Raw genomic sequence first — 15,836 nt, 5'->3', positions numbered from 1 at the left:
AATGAGATTTTTTTTAAATAACTTAGGAGATTTAGATTTAAAAAAAAAGATCGCTCATGTGTTTAATACTTGTGAAAACTGGGTGATGGGTATATAAGGATTAATTACTCAATTTTCTCTCCCTCTGGAATGTTTGAAATTTTCCATAGGTAAAAATTTTGAAAACAAAAGAGGTAATGTAAATGATAAATTATTAATCTTTTAAACATCCAATGAAATCCAAAGATGATTTGTTTGGAGTATAAGAAAAAATTTTATCTATAAACAAAGTAAGAAGGAGAGAATGACAGTTGGGAGTGGAAGGGAAGAAAAGGAAAAGTGACAGAAAATTAAGTAAGAGTAGATGAATATACAATTTCTCAGTTGGTCATTCTTTACCTTAAGCCATTGAACATATTATACCTGCAGTTCCTGGGCTGTCTGTTCTACTTTGGATTCCAATGCCTTACAATTTTCAAGAAGAATCTCCTTCTCTGTTTTAAGTTTTTCATTTTCTTCAATCAGTTTCTGGTCCTGCTTAATTTTTGCCAGGCTGACATTAGACGGTAAATTAAAGTCACCAACAGACAAACTTTCCCTATTAAAAACAAATTCATTCATTTTAAAAACCAAACTGTGCAAGGCTGACAGAGATCAAATATCTAAACTAAATTATCTGAGGCTTTTTATACCACAATGTATCTTAAAGTTAATTCTGGAAACTAATCTAAAACCTTTACCTAGTTGAACATTAAAAAACATTTTAATGCAGACTAGATTTTATAACTGAAGTCATCCTTCAGAAACAATGTCTCCACCTCTCAAAGAAAACATATTTCAACTTCCTCATAGCAATATCAACTTCAGCAAAAACAGTAAAAGCATTCTATCTAGGTATCTTCCAATCCCTCCTCTCCATCATCCCCCATTCCATTTGACAGTTTAGTTCCTAGAGCACTGATAAGATGCCAATAAACAGCTACATCGCCTAACACATGGCATCATGGCTTGGATCATGATATGGAAGTATATGAATGGAAGTATATCAAATCTGGCCTTCTGCTTCAAGTTTGTAATTCAAAATTATCTAAAAAGTGAACTTCTGTTCTAATAATCAAATTCCAATACAAGTTTTCACGGGAAGAACAAAGAGCCTCCCTTTTATTAAAAGGAGAATAGCCTTTCCTTTTAAAAATCTACCCCTAAATCTGAATTATTCAGACAGTGCTAGAATTTCAAATAAGCTTTGAAGTTTTTCCTTTGGCTTAACTTTTTACAAGTATTAAACACGTGAGCGATCGTTTTTTCAAAAAAAAGAGAACAGCCTTTCCTTTTAATAAAAGGACACTCATCAAAATATTCTTAAGCCAAAGGAAAAATTTCAAAGCTTATTTGAAATTCTAGCACTGTCTGAATAATTCAGATTTAGGAGTAGATTTTTATTGTTGATAAATGTATTCAAGAGTTGTCATGAAGAGTTGGTATACAAACTTTAAACAATTCAGGAATGATTTTTCTTTCAAAATAGCTTTTAATGAAAACATGCTAAAGAAGAGAATAATATATGTGTGAGAAAAATAGAAAAAAAATCAGTATTATTCCTCAAAGTCACTGACATAGCTAAGGACTCCCAAAACATAAGCCTTGACTTCTACTATAACAAGGGCTTCCACCATGAATTTAAAATTAGGCAAGACTAAAAATCCCACTACATTCTTACTTTGGAAATGTCACATGATTTCCAGCATCATTTTCATTCTTCAAGTCCAGAGTCAGCCTCCCACTTAAGCGCCCCTTTGGCCTGCTGAAGGCTGACTGGTTTGATCTATGCCCCCACAAGGGAATGGGGCCTTTGAGGTTCCTGAGGACAAGCGGACCAGGATCTGATTTTTTTTCCTCACAGATGTTAGTGCTGGAAGTGAGTTTGCATTTTTCTGCAAAGCCTTTCTTAGCCACCTCTTCCCCTATATCCACAGTGCCATACTCAGCCTGAGCAATAACTGTTCCATCTTGATAAGTTGCTTTAATTCTCATTTTTATTTCCTTTTCAAAAATCAAGCTCCCCAAAAAGGTTCTACCCTAAGAGAAAAAAATAAAAGAACATAAACCAGCTATACCAACATATTTTCTTCATTTATTTTATTTCTACCCAGTTTTTCCAAGAATCATATATCTTTGTTCTCAAATCTCTACGGAAATGGTATTATCTAGTTTTTGGCTGTATGCAAATACACTTCTGCATGTGTATGACTATATTTCAATCACACACTTCGTGAAATCTTCCTTTCCAGAAGGAGAGCTAACACCTGTATTGGCACCCATAATAATCTTTAAAATCCGTACCAATTAAATGCCCTATTTTTTTTAACCTAGCAGACTGTGTTGACCACTTTGGCCCCAAATAAATATAATGGTATCTTGAGGAGCTAAAACACATAAAAATGAATTCCAGTATCTAGAAAAGATGCTAAAATTGAAAAAAAAAAATTGTTAAACAGAATCAGATACTCTGGTTTTACATACAGAGTGGGAGCAAAAAACAGAAACTCAAAGCACAAAATATCAATAATTTTTTAAAAATCAACAAATTGAAATTATAGATTATGAGACATTAGAAATTCCTAAATTCAAAACCCTCTTGAATAGAATTTTGTATAAGGCAGTAAGTAACGCTTGTACTATGAGAAGCTATAAGAGTAATTAGGTAGTAGATAACTTATTTGTTGATTATCCATCCTGTACACTAAGCACAGATATACCCAAAACATATTTGAGATTGGAAGATATTTTAAGATTTAATTTTAACAAGGACTTGCTTACAGCTCCAGAATATTGAAATTCCTAAAAATCACTTTGATACACTCTAACCATAAAGACAGAACCAAGAACTTGGAATACAATCTGAGTTTTCCTAAGTTCTAACTAACAAAAAGAATGACAGCATATGATACATGGGTATTTTAATATTATACTTTATCATAAATATATATCATTTTTAAAATATCAAATATTTAATTTTTATAGTGAGAAATGTATTATATTCCCCATTAAATCTTGTGTGCTTAAGACATATATGTGTATTTTTTAAACATATTTAGGTATTTAAAAGGTATAAAATTTACCTTTCAAATAAATCTGGCCATTGGTTTAAAACATAAAGTTTTCAATCATTAAAAAAAGATGTCACTTTTTTAAGATGTTTTCCAAATTAGTAAGCTTTATTCAGAAACAAGAAAGCATTACTTGCTTTCTACTTTAGTCTATCTAATCTTGTCTAAATGTATTTAAAAAACAGGCAAAAGGCATTTGAACTTAAACCCAAATTCCAATATCTAGCTCTCATTCCCTGATTCTATGTAAAATTTTCAAACTAAGAAAAGAACTTAAGATATAATTTAACCTTCATTTTATCTTCAGCAATTTGTAACCATGATTCTGAGTATCCATTTCAACTGTGCTATAGCATGGATGTGAAAGGATTGGTTTAAAAATGTGCTGAAGGTAGTTCAATACCCAGGATATCCTTTAAAATCTCTCTTTTTTTTTTTTTCACCTGAATCCCTACTATTCATTCGTTCATTCATTCAAATGCCAGATAAATTGGATGCACATCTAACACCTAACAGGCATGAGCAGGAAGATTAGGCACAGAAAAATAAATACTTGTCTCTACCAAGACGGTCTTGCCTCTACCAAGCTTACTATCTGTGGGGAGGAAAAAATTTCAACTCTATATGACTTATACACTGAGTGACTAAAACAGCTGAAGGGGAATGGATGGTGAGTATTAGCAAATACTTTATATAGGAAATTACATTTGAGCCTTGAGCTAAGAATTAATGACTAACCATGAGCTTTCTAAGAGACATTGGAGAATAATTTTTTTTCCAGAAAACATTCATTTTGCTGCTTATAATTAGTTCAACTTCAATCAATAGTCTTTTTATTGAATGAAAGCATGCAAATACAAATAGTACCACCTATTAATAATTTATAAAGCACTCAGAATATACTCAGTAACCGAAGTTTACTCCGTCAGTTCCAAAACTAACTTTTAAAAATGACTTTTTTGGCTTGATTCATGTGTTTCAATCAACAAAAATTTCATATAATCTTACTATGAGAATAGCAACAGACTTGAGTTCTAACCCTAGCTCAGCCCTAATTACCTTTATGAGTTTAAATATGTCATTTACTTGTTCTAGATCCCCCTTTATTTGTAAAACAAGTAGGTAAGAGCAGATGAATTCTAAAGTCTGTAAATTTAAGATTCTAGGGTTCTAAGCATACAAGAAATTCAAAACAAGCCTCTACCTGGGTCAAAACATTTATATTAAAGAAAAAAGTTAAAAATCTTTAAATTTTAAACTAAAAATTTAGAGCGTAATTTTAACAATATATATGCTTTCCTCTACAATTACAAAAGTCTGAGTTCTAATTACAAAAATGTTTCTTATAAATAACTATAGTGCAGACAAAATTAGATGGAACAACGTACAAGATTCTAAAAAAAGGGGAGGGAATAGAAGATTTCCAAAATTTACTGTTCCTTGTAGTACTGATTAAATCATTTTTCACATAAGTCACTTGAGCTGCTAAATAAAACAATACAAATCTCATAACTTTGCAACGCGATATCCCCTCAAAAGTAGTAACACCCATCAAAAGAACGTCATTATTGCACAGTAGATATAAAGGTAGAATTCCTGTAAGACTACCTCTGATATTATTAGATATCTTCCAGAATTAGGTTACTAAACCAAAACTTAATGGAAATGAATACCAACTAGAAACAAGATTAGCAGAATACCACTGCCAATTACATCAAACAGTATGAGCCTCTACCAAAATGATAAAACCTGATTAATCTACAACTCCACTAATTTCAAATTTGTGATATTTATGGCCAGGGCTAGGTTAAAGATCACTTTTACTTAATACTTTCTCAAAAGAAAATAGGATAATTATATTCATCATTCTCTCCATTATATAAGACTATCCTTCTACACTTTCACATCAAAAGAAACCATTTACATTTATTTTATATATATATATATCTCACTTATATCCAGTCAAGATGTTTTCCTCACAAAAGATAAGCACAAATATAATATTATCACTGCTTTTGAATTATTCTATAATTCATATTTTCGCTAATTTATACAGGCATTTATACTAAAGAAAATTAGTGGAATTTAACTATACATATTTTGTTTGAAGTGCATAGTTTTACTCCCATTAACAAAAAATATTTAAAATGTGTGACTTGCCTGATCAAACTGTGTAACTTCTTGGCCAGAAGGAATCTGTAGTCCCCAAAGTCTATACTTTTTGGCAACACTAGAAAATTGAAGATCTGAAGGAATCTCAACTATATCGGATCGACTTAGGATTTCGGTATTTCCATAGTCAATGTATCTTACCAGACACTGGGGGAAAAAAATGAAACAAATACTAACATGGAACTTAGATTAAATATCTCCAAAGAAACCACCAACTTGATGCTTTCTATTAATTACCTATAAATCAAGATGGCATTTTACCTCAAATTTACAAGAGCTCCAGCAAAAGCCTCAAAATAAGGATAGTTTAACTAATACCAAACAGTATTACTTCCAAAAGTGCCATTCCTCATTTCAGCTTTTTTTGTAACAATTGATATTTCAGTAAACATAAATCTAGGAAGCTTACAGCCCTCTCCTATCACAAATGTTAAAATCAATCAACATTCTTAAATACAAGTTGGAAACAACAAAGTCTGCAAAGGAAGGCAAAGTTATCAAACTTCCTTTGATGATATTAAACATATTTCAGCTATTAGACCTTGGAAATGAATCAAGTTCATCCTTACCTCCAGCTCGACTTAAAAAGTGAAAAATAGTTTATCATAAAGTCAAAGACACTTTGCCCCTTAAGTTAAAAAGATAAAGCCAAATCAAAAGCAAATGCAAAATATCATCTCCAGCTGTCAAACTGTGAATTGTGGGGAAAATGTTCATTAGAAAGTTGTATTTCAAAGATAAACTGTTACCTATGACAGTAATAAATCATGAGATTTTTTTAAGTTATTGGAGCATTATTCAAATTGTTTCATCTTATCCTCTTATTACACCAAGAAAAATATCTATAAAATATCTAAAAAATATTTTAAATCCAGGAAAGTCACCGTAGAAAAAGACAGTAAAGGAAAGCCTACAGAGATGCTTTTACAGTCTGTAATGTGCAATTGCCACCAAACTATTCAAAATCTCATCTCCACGAATCCCATTAAAAATCTCTCACGAATTCAAAAATAAAATAGCTAAACACAAAGAATTCATCGCATTTAACCAAGGCATGAGAAAGCTGCAAGCCAATCTTTATTAACAATATGCACACAAATTAAAAGATAAACACAACTTTGGAATAAATAAAATGTTCTTTTCCTATTCAAACTTAACAAACCTTTAAAATTACTCAGTAAGAATCCAACATAATTATTAATAACTAAGGTACAAAGAACCAACTGGTCACCAATAATAACCCACAAATTATGTAATCTAGTCTTGAAAATCTGGGGTGATTATATGAAAACTTAATTTCAGAAGAATATTCCTGAATCTGACTTGAATTTTTTTAAGCAATTCATTTCTTTTGCATTCACTAGGAGAAAAAAATGTATGTTTTAATCAATTTACAAGTTCATTGAACTAGGTCCTATTATAACTGTGAATAAGCATTGAAGGGTAAGCAGCAAGTATTAGAAGCAGAATAAATATTTCTCAATGCAAAAAAAACTGAGCACTGTTCCTGCCTTTTCATCACTGATGATTTTCAGTACTCTGCATCTGTACCAACATTTATCTTCAGAAAATAATCCACCATAAATCTAGAAAGAGAAAAAGAAAGTAAAATTATTTGACATTTTAATGATTCAAAGCATACTAAGTAGCTCAGAGTAATGGTTTGCATTTATTAAGCACTTACTATATGTCGACAAGCACTTTACATATTACTTATTTTATTCTCACAACACCACCACTTTGTTTTTACCATTATATTCCCAAAGTAATAAGCTACTAAGCAGCAGAACTAGGATTCCAACTAAGGCAATCTGACTTTAGAGTCCATTATGCTATTCTGCCTCTCCAAAAAAAGGGGAGTAGGGGGAAGAAAGAAATAAAAAAACAGAAAACACAAAAAGAAGGCATAAATTAGTGTTTTAATAGTCTCTGAAGATATATGCACCCATGTTCACTGCAGTATTTACAATACCCAAGACATGGAAACAAACTAGATGTCCAACGATACATGAATGGATAAAGAAGATCTTGCCATTTGCAACAACACAGATGAACCTAAAGTATATTATGGTAAGTGAAGTAAGTCAGATAAAGACAAATACCATATTATTTCACTTATGTGTGAAATCTTAAAAAATAAAACAAAATAGAAACAGACTCATAAATATAGAGAACAAACTGATGGTTGTAGGGAGTGGGGAATAGGTAAAAAGGATAAAGGGGATTAAGTACAAACTTCCAGGTATAAAATTAATAAATCATGGGGATGTAATGTACAGCGTAGGGAATACAGTCAATAATATCGTAAGCGCTTTGTACAGTGTCAGATGGTTACTATACTTATCGTGGTGATCACTTTGTAAGTTATATAAATGTTGCATCGCTATGTTGTACACCTGAAACTAATACTGCATGTCAACTACACTTTAGTAAAAAAAGGCACAAGCATCAAAGACTTGAAATCATGCCATTTTAATGAATGAAGACATAAGTGGTATGATTAATTGTTCTTAAAACATAAACATGCCACGTACATGCCACTTAAGTCTAATTCACAACCATGGTGGAATTCACATGTCCTACTAGCCAAAAAAGTTTTATACTTTTTAGTTTATATATAAGGACTTCTGGGCTAGTAAGTGGATAAAATTAAATTAGATAATATCCTTAATACTGAACTTTATTTTAAAATTATAATTTAATTTAATTATGTTTAATAAGAGAACAAAGAGAAAAATTTACATACTTTAAGTCAATTCCTCAATCTCAGCACTAATGACATTTGAGACAGGATAATTCTTTGCAGGGGTGGAGATTGGTTGCCCTGTCCACTGCAGGCTGTTTAATGGCATCCCCCTGGCCTCTACCCACAAGATACCAGTAGTGCCCCCTCCAGTTGCGACAACCAAAAAAGGTTTCCGGACATTGCTAAATGTCTCTTGGGAGTAGAGAGGGCGGGATACAAAATCACCCCATATTGATAACCACATTAAATCATTCGTTTTCGATGAGGGAAATAGTATTCCCAAGGGAGTGAAAACTGGTTCCTGGGGGGTGGAGGAGCATCTTAGATATAATAGCTTGTAGCCCTCCAAAGTTCAACCCTACCTGACAACATCCACAGACATACAGTATATTTGTACTGTTAAAATATCTTAGTGGGAAAGACATTAGGGAAAAAATGCCTTAGAAGTACATAATAAAAAAATTTGAAGAACACTGCTTTAAGTGACAGTGTAAAATTAATTTTAAGTTTATCACTCTGAACTAGGAAAAATTCACAGATTTTAAAGCATAAAGGAATACATACTATGAAACGTAAAAATCTTCAACTCCCCAAAGCAACAAAGTAAAAATCAATTTAGACACACAAATGAGTATCTAACAAAGCAAATGCTATAAAGGATAGGTGTGTTCCATTAGCACTTGACTCTGGTTGCTCCGGCTAACATTCAACAACTGTAGGCAAGAGAGGACACAAATGGCATGGTACCCTCTTACTTCATTTTTCCACAAGCAAACAGATTTAATAGTAAAAACAGGACTGCTAATCTACAATTCCACTGAATTTTAAACTCTGCAAAAGGTCACCTTACCTTCAGTTAAGACTTTATACTAATATACCAGTAAAATGAACCACCGAACATTAGGCAAGTGACAGAAATGGGGTACCATTGCAACCCAGTCTCAGTAGGAACAGGGCTAGAATTCTGTTATGTGAATAATCACGACCATCATGAATACAAGTCTATCCCAAATATAGATTTGTCTCTAGGACACAGTGCCATTGCGCCTTGTCTCAATTTTCTCCTTTCATGACTCCACTATTCATAGTCCATGACCTGCCTACATGGTGAGAGGGAGAAAACCACTCAATCACAAAAGAAAATTTACAAAGGATAATCTATTCAAGGTTAATCAGAGGTGACTGAGTAATCATTTATAATGAAAAGTCTATTACTGAAACTACTTTGAATTTTTTGCAAAGCAAGTAATTTATTTTGCATTTAATAAAGGAAAAGTGGGTATGTCTTAATTTTTAACATGATTAAAGAAATAAACTACAAGGATGTTAAAAAAAAACCTAAAAACTTTAAGAATTGCATTAACTTATCCATCCTGATGCTCAACTCCAAGCTACATTGCTCCCTTCCTTCTAAATTTCTTTTTATATTTCATATATGCCACTGGAGTTTTAATTATTTTAAAATAAAACTAAAAGAGGCACATTATTAAAACAAAGTCAAAGTATATCAAAAAAGGTAGAGAATAGGACTTCCTTCTCAACGTTCTTCAACATGTGCCTCCTAAAACTAATTTTACATTTACACTAATTTTAGGTATACACTAGGATATATGTTTATGCCTTTTTATTTAAACAAATGGGCTCATTCCACATATACTATTTTGCACCGAATTCCATATCAAAACACAACGATCTACCTCCTTCATTTAAATAACCAGGACGTGGAGCTGGGTACAGCAAGCAAGGCACCCAGTGCACAAAATTTAAAGAGTCATTCACTCTGAAGTACCAACACTGACTTGCAGAAGTGCCTTCTTAAATTTCATGTTTACTTTACCCTGGTATCAGCACCCAAAATGATTACTTAGTATTCTAAAATAAGGATCTACCACAATTCATTAATTATTCCAATATAGGGTAACAGTTAAGAAAGTGGGCTCTGTGAGCTTGAATACTTGATCCACCATTAACTAGCTGGTGACTTTAATAAAGATATCTTAGCTGTGCCTCAATTTCCAAAAAGAGTATAAAATATCTGCCTCTAAGGTTGCTGTAAAAATTAAATGAGTTAGTATATTATGAGTTAGCCTCACATAGAGTAAGACTCAATAAATACTAGCTATCATTATTACCACTACTGTAACATATTAACATATTGCCTATTATAAATAATGATGCAATGAATATCTTTGTGTACTTATAAAAATGTCCAAACAGTAAATTCTTGGCAGAAAAATTAATACATCTAAGATTACAGGCATGTATTATTTTGAAAGAGATGGTTAACACTCATATATAGTCACCTGATTTAAAACAAAGATTCCAATACAATTCAATAAAGAAAGGATAAGTTTCAATAAATGGTATGGGCATAATTAGATATCCGTATGGAAAAAATTAAATTTGACCTCTACTTAACACCATAACCAAAAATTTACTAGAGGTAAACCACAGCCCTAAATGCAAAAAGTAAAAGTTTCTAGTTGGGAAAAAAACTCAGGAGAATATATCATGACCTTGGGGTAAGTAATGACGTCTTAAATAAAAAACAAAAAACACATGCAAAAAAAATTAACTTCAAATAATATGAAGAAAATGAGCAGAGAAGCCAAAGACTAGAAGACATTAACAATACATATAAGAAAAAGGACTCGTATCCAGAATATATAAAGAATACACACAGTACTTCCTAAAAATCAATCAAGAAAAACCACCTTAAAAATGAAAGATTCAAATAGGCACTTCACAAAAGAAGATTTCCTAACGGCTAATAAAACTATGAAGACATGCTTATGTTTAGTATTCATCAGGAAACTAAAATTAAATTTAGCCACCAGAATGGCTAAAATTAAAAAGACTGAAAATGAAAAGGATTGGCGAGGACATGGGGAAACTGGAACTCTCATATGTTGCTGGTAAAAATGCAAACTGGTCTGACACTTTTTGCCAAACTGTTTGGCCATTATCTACTAAAGAAAAACATGCCTACTCTATGACTTAGCAATTTTATTCCTAGGTATATACTCAAATGAAAGCTTTTATAAAATCCAGCAGAAGGCTTTTATAAAAATTTCATAGCGGGATTTCCGGTCAAGATGGCAGAGTAGGTAAATGCTGTGCTTTTCTCCTCTCACAACCACATCAAAATTACAACTGAACTACAGAACAACCATCATTGAAAATCGCCTGAAATCTAGCTGAACAGAAGCTCTACAACCAAGGACAAGCAAAAGAAGTCACTTGGAGACTGGTAGGAGGAGCAGAGACACATAACAGGCTGGTCGCACATATCTTTGTGTGGCAGTTAAAAATCAGAAGGGATAAATAGAAAAAAAGTAAAAGTAAAATTGGGAAGGATATCTCAGCTGCAGAGGTCCCCCTCCCCATGAAAAGCAAGGGGTCCCAGCCCCACACCAGGCTACCTAGCCCAGGGTTCCAGTGCTGAGAAGTCCCTAGAAAATCTGCGGAGATGGTGGATGAGTGAAAGAGAGGGCTTGCGATAGTCCCAGGTGTTCCTCTTAAAGGGACAGTGCACGAACTTACTTGCTGACCGACTCACTCCCTGCACTCCAGTGCTGCAGTGCTGGGGCAGCAGCTTGAAAGGCACCAGGGAAATACAGGGAGTAAGTGAATTGTTTGGCTTCAGGGCAATGGCTGGATCCAGGAGCAGCTTTCTCCCAGACAGAAGTGCTGGTAGAGGCCACTGTTCCTTTGTTGGGCCCCAGCCACCACCCCCACCCAGCGTGCAGATGCAGGTGGCTACCATCAAACTGAGTCCCATTACACTGGCTAACACTGGTTGCCCTGCCCTAGTGATTCCCTGAGATCCTGCCCCACACAACTTTCCCCAGCCACTTCCAGTGGCTTTTCCAACAAACGGCCTATCTTGGCTCATGCTGCGAACTTTCCTAAAGTCTCTCAAAGGTTCACAAAATCCAAACAAGCAACGTCTGGCCTCGGCATGCCCTGTTCCTCTTGCTGAGCATCGCAAGCCCAGCACTAGCAGTGGCCACCCTGTTTGCAGCCTGGACTCTCAAGTCACCTCTAAGCCTAACAAGGGTGGCAGCCATCTATAGATTCCTTGGTGGCTCATGCCAGGTGGCCCCATGCTCATGCCAGGCAAGGTAAAGGCTACAGCTGAACTTGGCCTTCTTAACTGGCCTGTAGCAGGGGCCCTCCAAGGATGCCCCAGGCCCGGCATACTGGCTGGCCAGCTTGAGACTGGGCAAGAGCACCACCAGGGACTTCATCCGAGAACGACACACCCAAAAGGCAGACGAGGCAGGCATCAGAGCCCTGCTAAAGCAAATCTCACTCCATAGGGTCAAATCCTGCACAACAGCTCCTCCACTGTAGTCACAGCCAGTCATCACAATCAATCAAACCAAGAGTCAATCCCTCCCACTGACATGCAAACAGCAACCGAGGCTAAACTACAACAAGAGGATACACAGAACCCATACAAGGGACATACCTGGAGCACTCGGCTCAGATGACCAGAGAAGACTGTGCCACTGGGATCCACAGCACACCTACTACATAAGGCCACTCTACTAAGACTGGGAGATACAGTAGCTCTATCAAATACATAGAAACACAAGTAGGCAGCCAAAATGGGAAAACAAAGAAACCTGTCTCAAATGAAAGAACAAAACAAAGCTCCAAAAAAGGGACTAAACAAAATCAAGACAAGTAATCTATCAGATGCAGAGTTCAAAACACTGATTATAAGGATACTCAGTGATTTCAGTGAGAACTTTAACAAAGAGATAGAAAACATAAAAGTGGAGCTAGTAAACATAAAAAAGAACCAGTCAAAAGTGAAGAGTACAACTGAAATGAAGAATACCTTAGGAAAAATTAAAGAGTAGATTAGATGAAGTGGAGGATCAAATCAGCGATTTAGAAGGTAGCAGAAAACACCCAATCAGAACAGCAAAAAGAAAAAAAGAATCCAAAAAAATGAGGAGAGTTTAAGGGGCCTCTGGGACAACATCAAGCGTACCAACATTCACATCATAGGGGTACCAGGAGAGGAGAGAGAGTAAAGAATTGAAAACCTATTTCAGGAAATAATGACTGAAAACTTCCCTAACCTAGCAAAAAAAAATAGACATACAGAAGCATAGAGCTCCAAACAAGATGAACCAAAGAGGCCCACACCAAGACATATCATAATTACAAATGCCAAAGGTAAAAGACAAAGAGAGAATCTTAAAAGCAGCCAGAGAAAAGCAATTAGTCACGTACAAGGGAGCTCCCATAACATTATCAGTTGATTTCTCAACAGAAACTTTGCAGAGATTGGCATGAAATATTCAAAATGATGAAACGCAAGGACCTACAACCAAGATTATTTACCCAGCAAAGCATCATTTAGAATCAAAGGACAAATAGCTTCCCAGACAAGAAAATTCTAAAAGAGATCATCAACACCAAACCAGTATTATAAGAAATGTCAGAGAGACTTCTTTAAGAAAAAAAAGATCAAAAATATGAATAATAAAATGTCAATAACTACATATCTAACAGTAATTAAATGTAAATGGATTAAATGTTCTGATCAAAAGATAGGGTAGCTGAATGGATAAGAAAACAAGATTCTTGCATATGCTGCCTACAAAAGACTCATTTTAGATCAAAAGACACACACAGACAAAATAAAGGGATGAAAATATCTCGTGAAAATGGAAACAAAAAAAAATTGGAATAGAAATACTTACCCAACAAAATAAACTTTAAAACAAAGGCTATAACAAGACAAAGAAAGACCTAGTAATCCCACTTCTGGGTTTTTATCTGAAGAAATCCAAAAAAATACGTAGAAGGGACATGTGAATCCATATGTTCATTCAGGATTATTTACAATACTTAAAATATGGAGGCAACCTGGGTGTACATCAATGGATGAATGGATAAAGAAGAGATGGTACATATACACAATGGAATATTACTAAGCCATAAAAAAGAATGAAATTTTGCCATCTGCAACAATATGGATGCACCTAGAGGGTATTGTGCTGAGTGGAGTTAAGTCAGACAGAATGACAAATGCCATATGATTTTAACATCTAACATGTAACATTTAAAAAACAATATAAACAAAACAGAAAGAAACTCGTAGATATAGAGAATATACTGGTGGCTGCCAGATGGGGGAGGGGGTTGGAAGGATGGGTTAAAAAGGGGAAGCGATTAAGAACAACAAATTGGTAATTACAAAATAGTTGTGGGGATGTAAAGTGTAGCATAAAGAATATAATCAATAGTATTGTACTATGTATGGTGTCAGATGGTTTATCAGAGTGATCACTTAATAAGTGATATAAATGTCTAATCACTATGTTGTACACCTGAAAATAATATAATATTGTATACCAACTGTAACTGAAAAAAATTTTAATTTTTAAAAAATTTCATAGCAGTTTCATTCACAGTAGCCAAAAACTACAAACAATCCAAATCCCCACCAAAGGAAACAAACAAATTGTGGTGTTATTTATATATAATGAAAAACTGCATAGCTTGTAAAAGAACTACCAATATGTCCAATAATTTGGACGAATCTCAGAAATTATGCTGAACAAAAGAAGCCAGATATATACATAATGGTATAGATTACAGGATTTAAGGACAGGCAAATGAATCTATAGTGACATAAGGCAGAATGGTGATTAACTTTAGGGAGACTACTGACCAAGAACTGACTAAGAAGAGGCCTGAGGGAATTTTCTGGGGTGATGGAACTACACCTTGATCCGGGTGATTATACAGATGCATACATATGTAAAAACTCATCAAACTGTATACTCAAGACATATACACTTAACTGTATGTAAGTTAATACCTTAGCTAAAATCATCAAATTTTACTCCATAAAAATCTCTCTTACAGATTTTTTTGTGAATCAGTGTCAGAGGCAAGTATTCTGTTTTGTTCACTCAATGCTTAACACAGTGCCTGCTACATAGCAGACAGGCCACTAATTATTTTTGAAATAATAAATTTATGATGACTATAGTTTATAAATTCTAAAATTTCGTCTCTTCCTTTCAAATATATCAAAAATTTCAAAAACTGCAAAATTTAAAATACAGGAAAGATAACAGGAGAGATGCAATCATTTTATCCAAGATCACAGCTCACCTTCTTTGGATCAAGATTCCCAAAAACAGAATTGGCATGTGGACAAACTTCAGACAGTGAGCAACCAATCTTCATAATATCCTTATTTCTACTGATACTCTAGAAGGAAAAACAGATATAAGATTCAGTAAAATATTATTTAATAGTGTTACACAATTAAAGGTTCTACTAAGCATAATACTTAAAAGACTTGGAAACACAGAAATTAAATTCTTACGTATTTTCTCATAATTCGAATGAGTTATTTAGAAAAGGTTATAGAAAATTTTTTCTTCTCAATAAGTTCAAATTACTTTGAAGTTTAATCAAGATGCCAAACATTAAGTCATATGAAGAGGTATTTTTAAACAACTGTCTCTGGATTTTGCTTTAGACCAAATTCTAACTGCTCAACATGGAAAGCATATCTTGGTCAAATGACATCGGTCTTCTCACATATTTGTTGTTGTGTAAAGGAAACACATAAAAACAATTTCAAAATGTATATATTCCTCTGTACACAAATAATCTAGTTAGTAAATTCATTTCTCACAGGGGCATTGGTTAATAATTTGAAACTACTTTAGGTGTACACTAGGACAAAAAAATATATTGTAGATAATGAGAGCAGGTAGAAATAAACTACAAATAGGGAAGACTCGTGAACTTGCATTAGATTAGAATTAGAAGGTATCAGTATGAAC

The 15,836-nt window shown here is 33.9% G+C and overlaps 1 protein-coding gene across 1 annotated transcript in view; it reads right to left on the bottom strand.

Moving 5' to 3' along the window:
• Positions 1–15,836, bottom strand: part of STK31 (serine/threonine kinase 31) — a 77,108-nt gene that overhangs the window by 52,840 nt on the left and 8,432 nt on the right. Inside the window, exons 4-8 of the mRNA XM_011361721.1 lie at positions 15,154–15,252; positions 6,773–6,847; positions 5,250–5,408; positions 1,700–2,058; positions 403–577 (exon numbers count right to left, since the gene is read on the bottom strand). Coding sequence (XP_011360023.1) covers positions 403–577; positions 1,700–2,058; positions 5,250–5,408; positions 6,773–6,847; positions 15,154–15,252 — 867 coding nt within the window. The remainder of the gene's footprint in view (positions 1–402; positions 578–1,699; positions 2,059–5,249; positions 5,409–6,772; positions 6,848–15,153; positions 15,253–15,836) is intronic.

This window comes from Pteropus vampyrus, unplaced genomic scaffold (assembly GCF_000151845.1).
Source record: "Pteropus vampyrus isolate Shadow unplaced genomic scaffold, Pvam_2.0 Scaffold69, whole genome shotgun sequence".
NCBI lineage: Eukaryota > Metazoa > Chordata > Mammalia > Chiroptera > Pteropodidae > Pteropus > Pteropus vampyrus.
The sequence above is the reverse complement of the archived record's forward strand: the minus strand, read 5'-3'. Positions and strand labels throughout refer to the sequence as shown.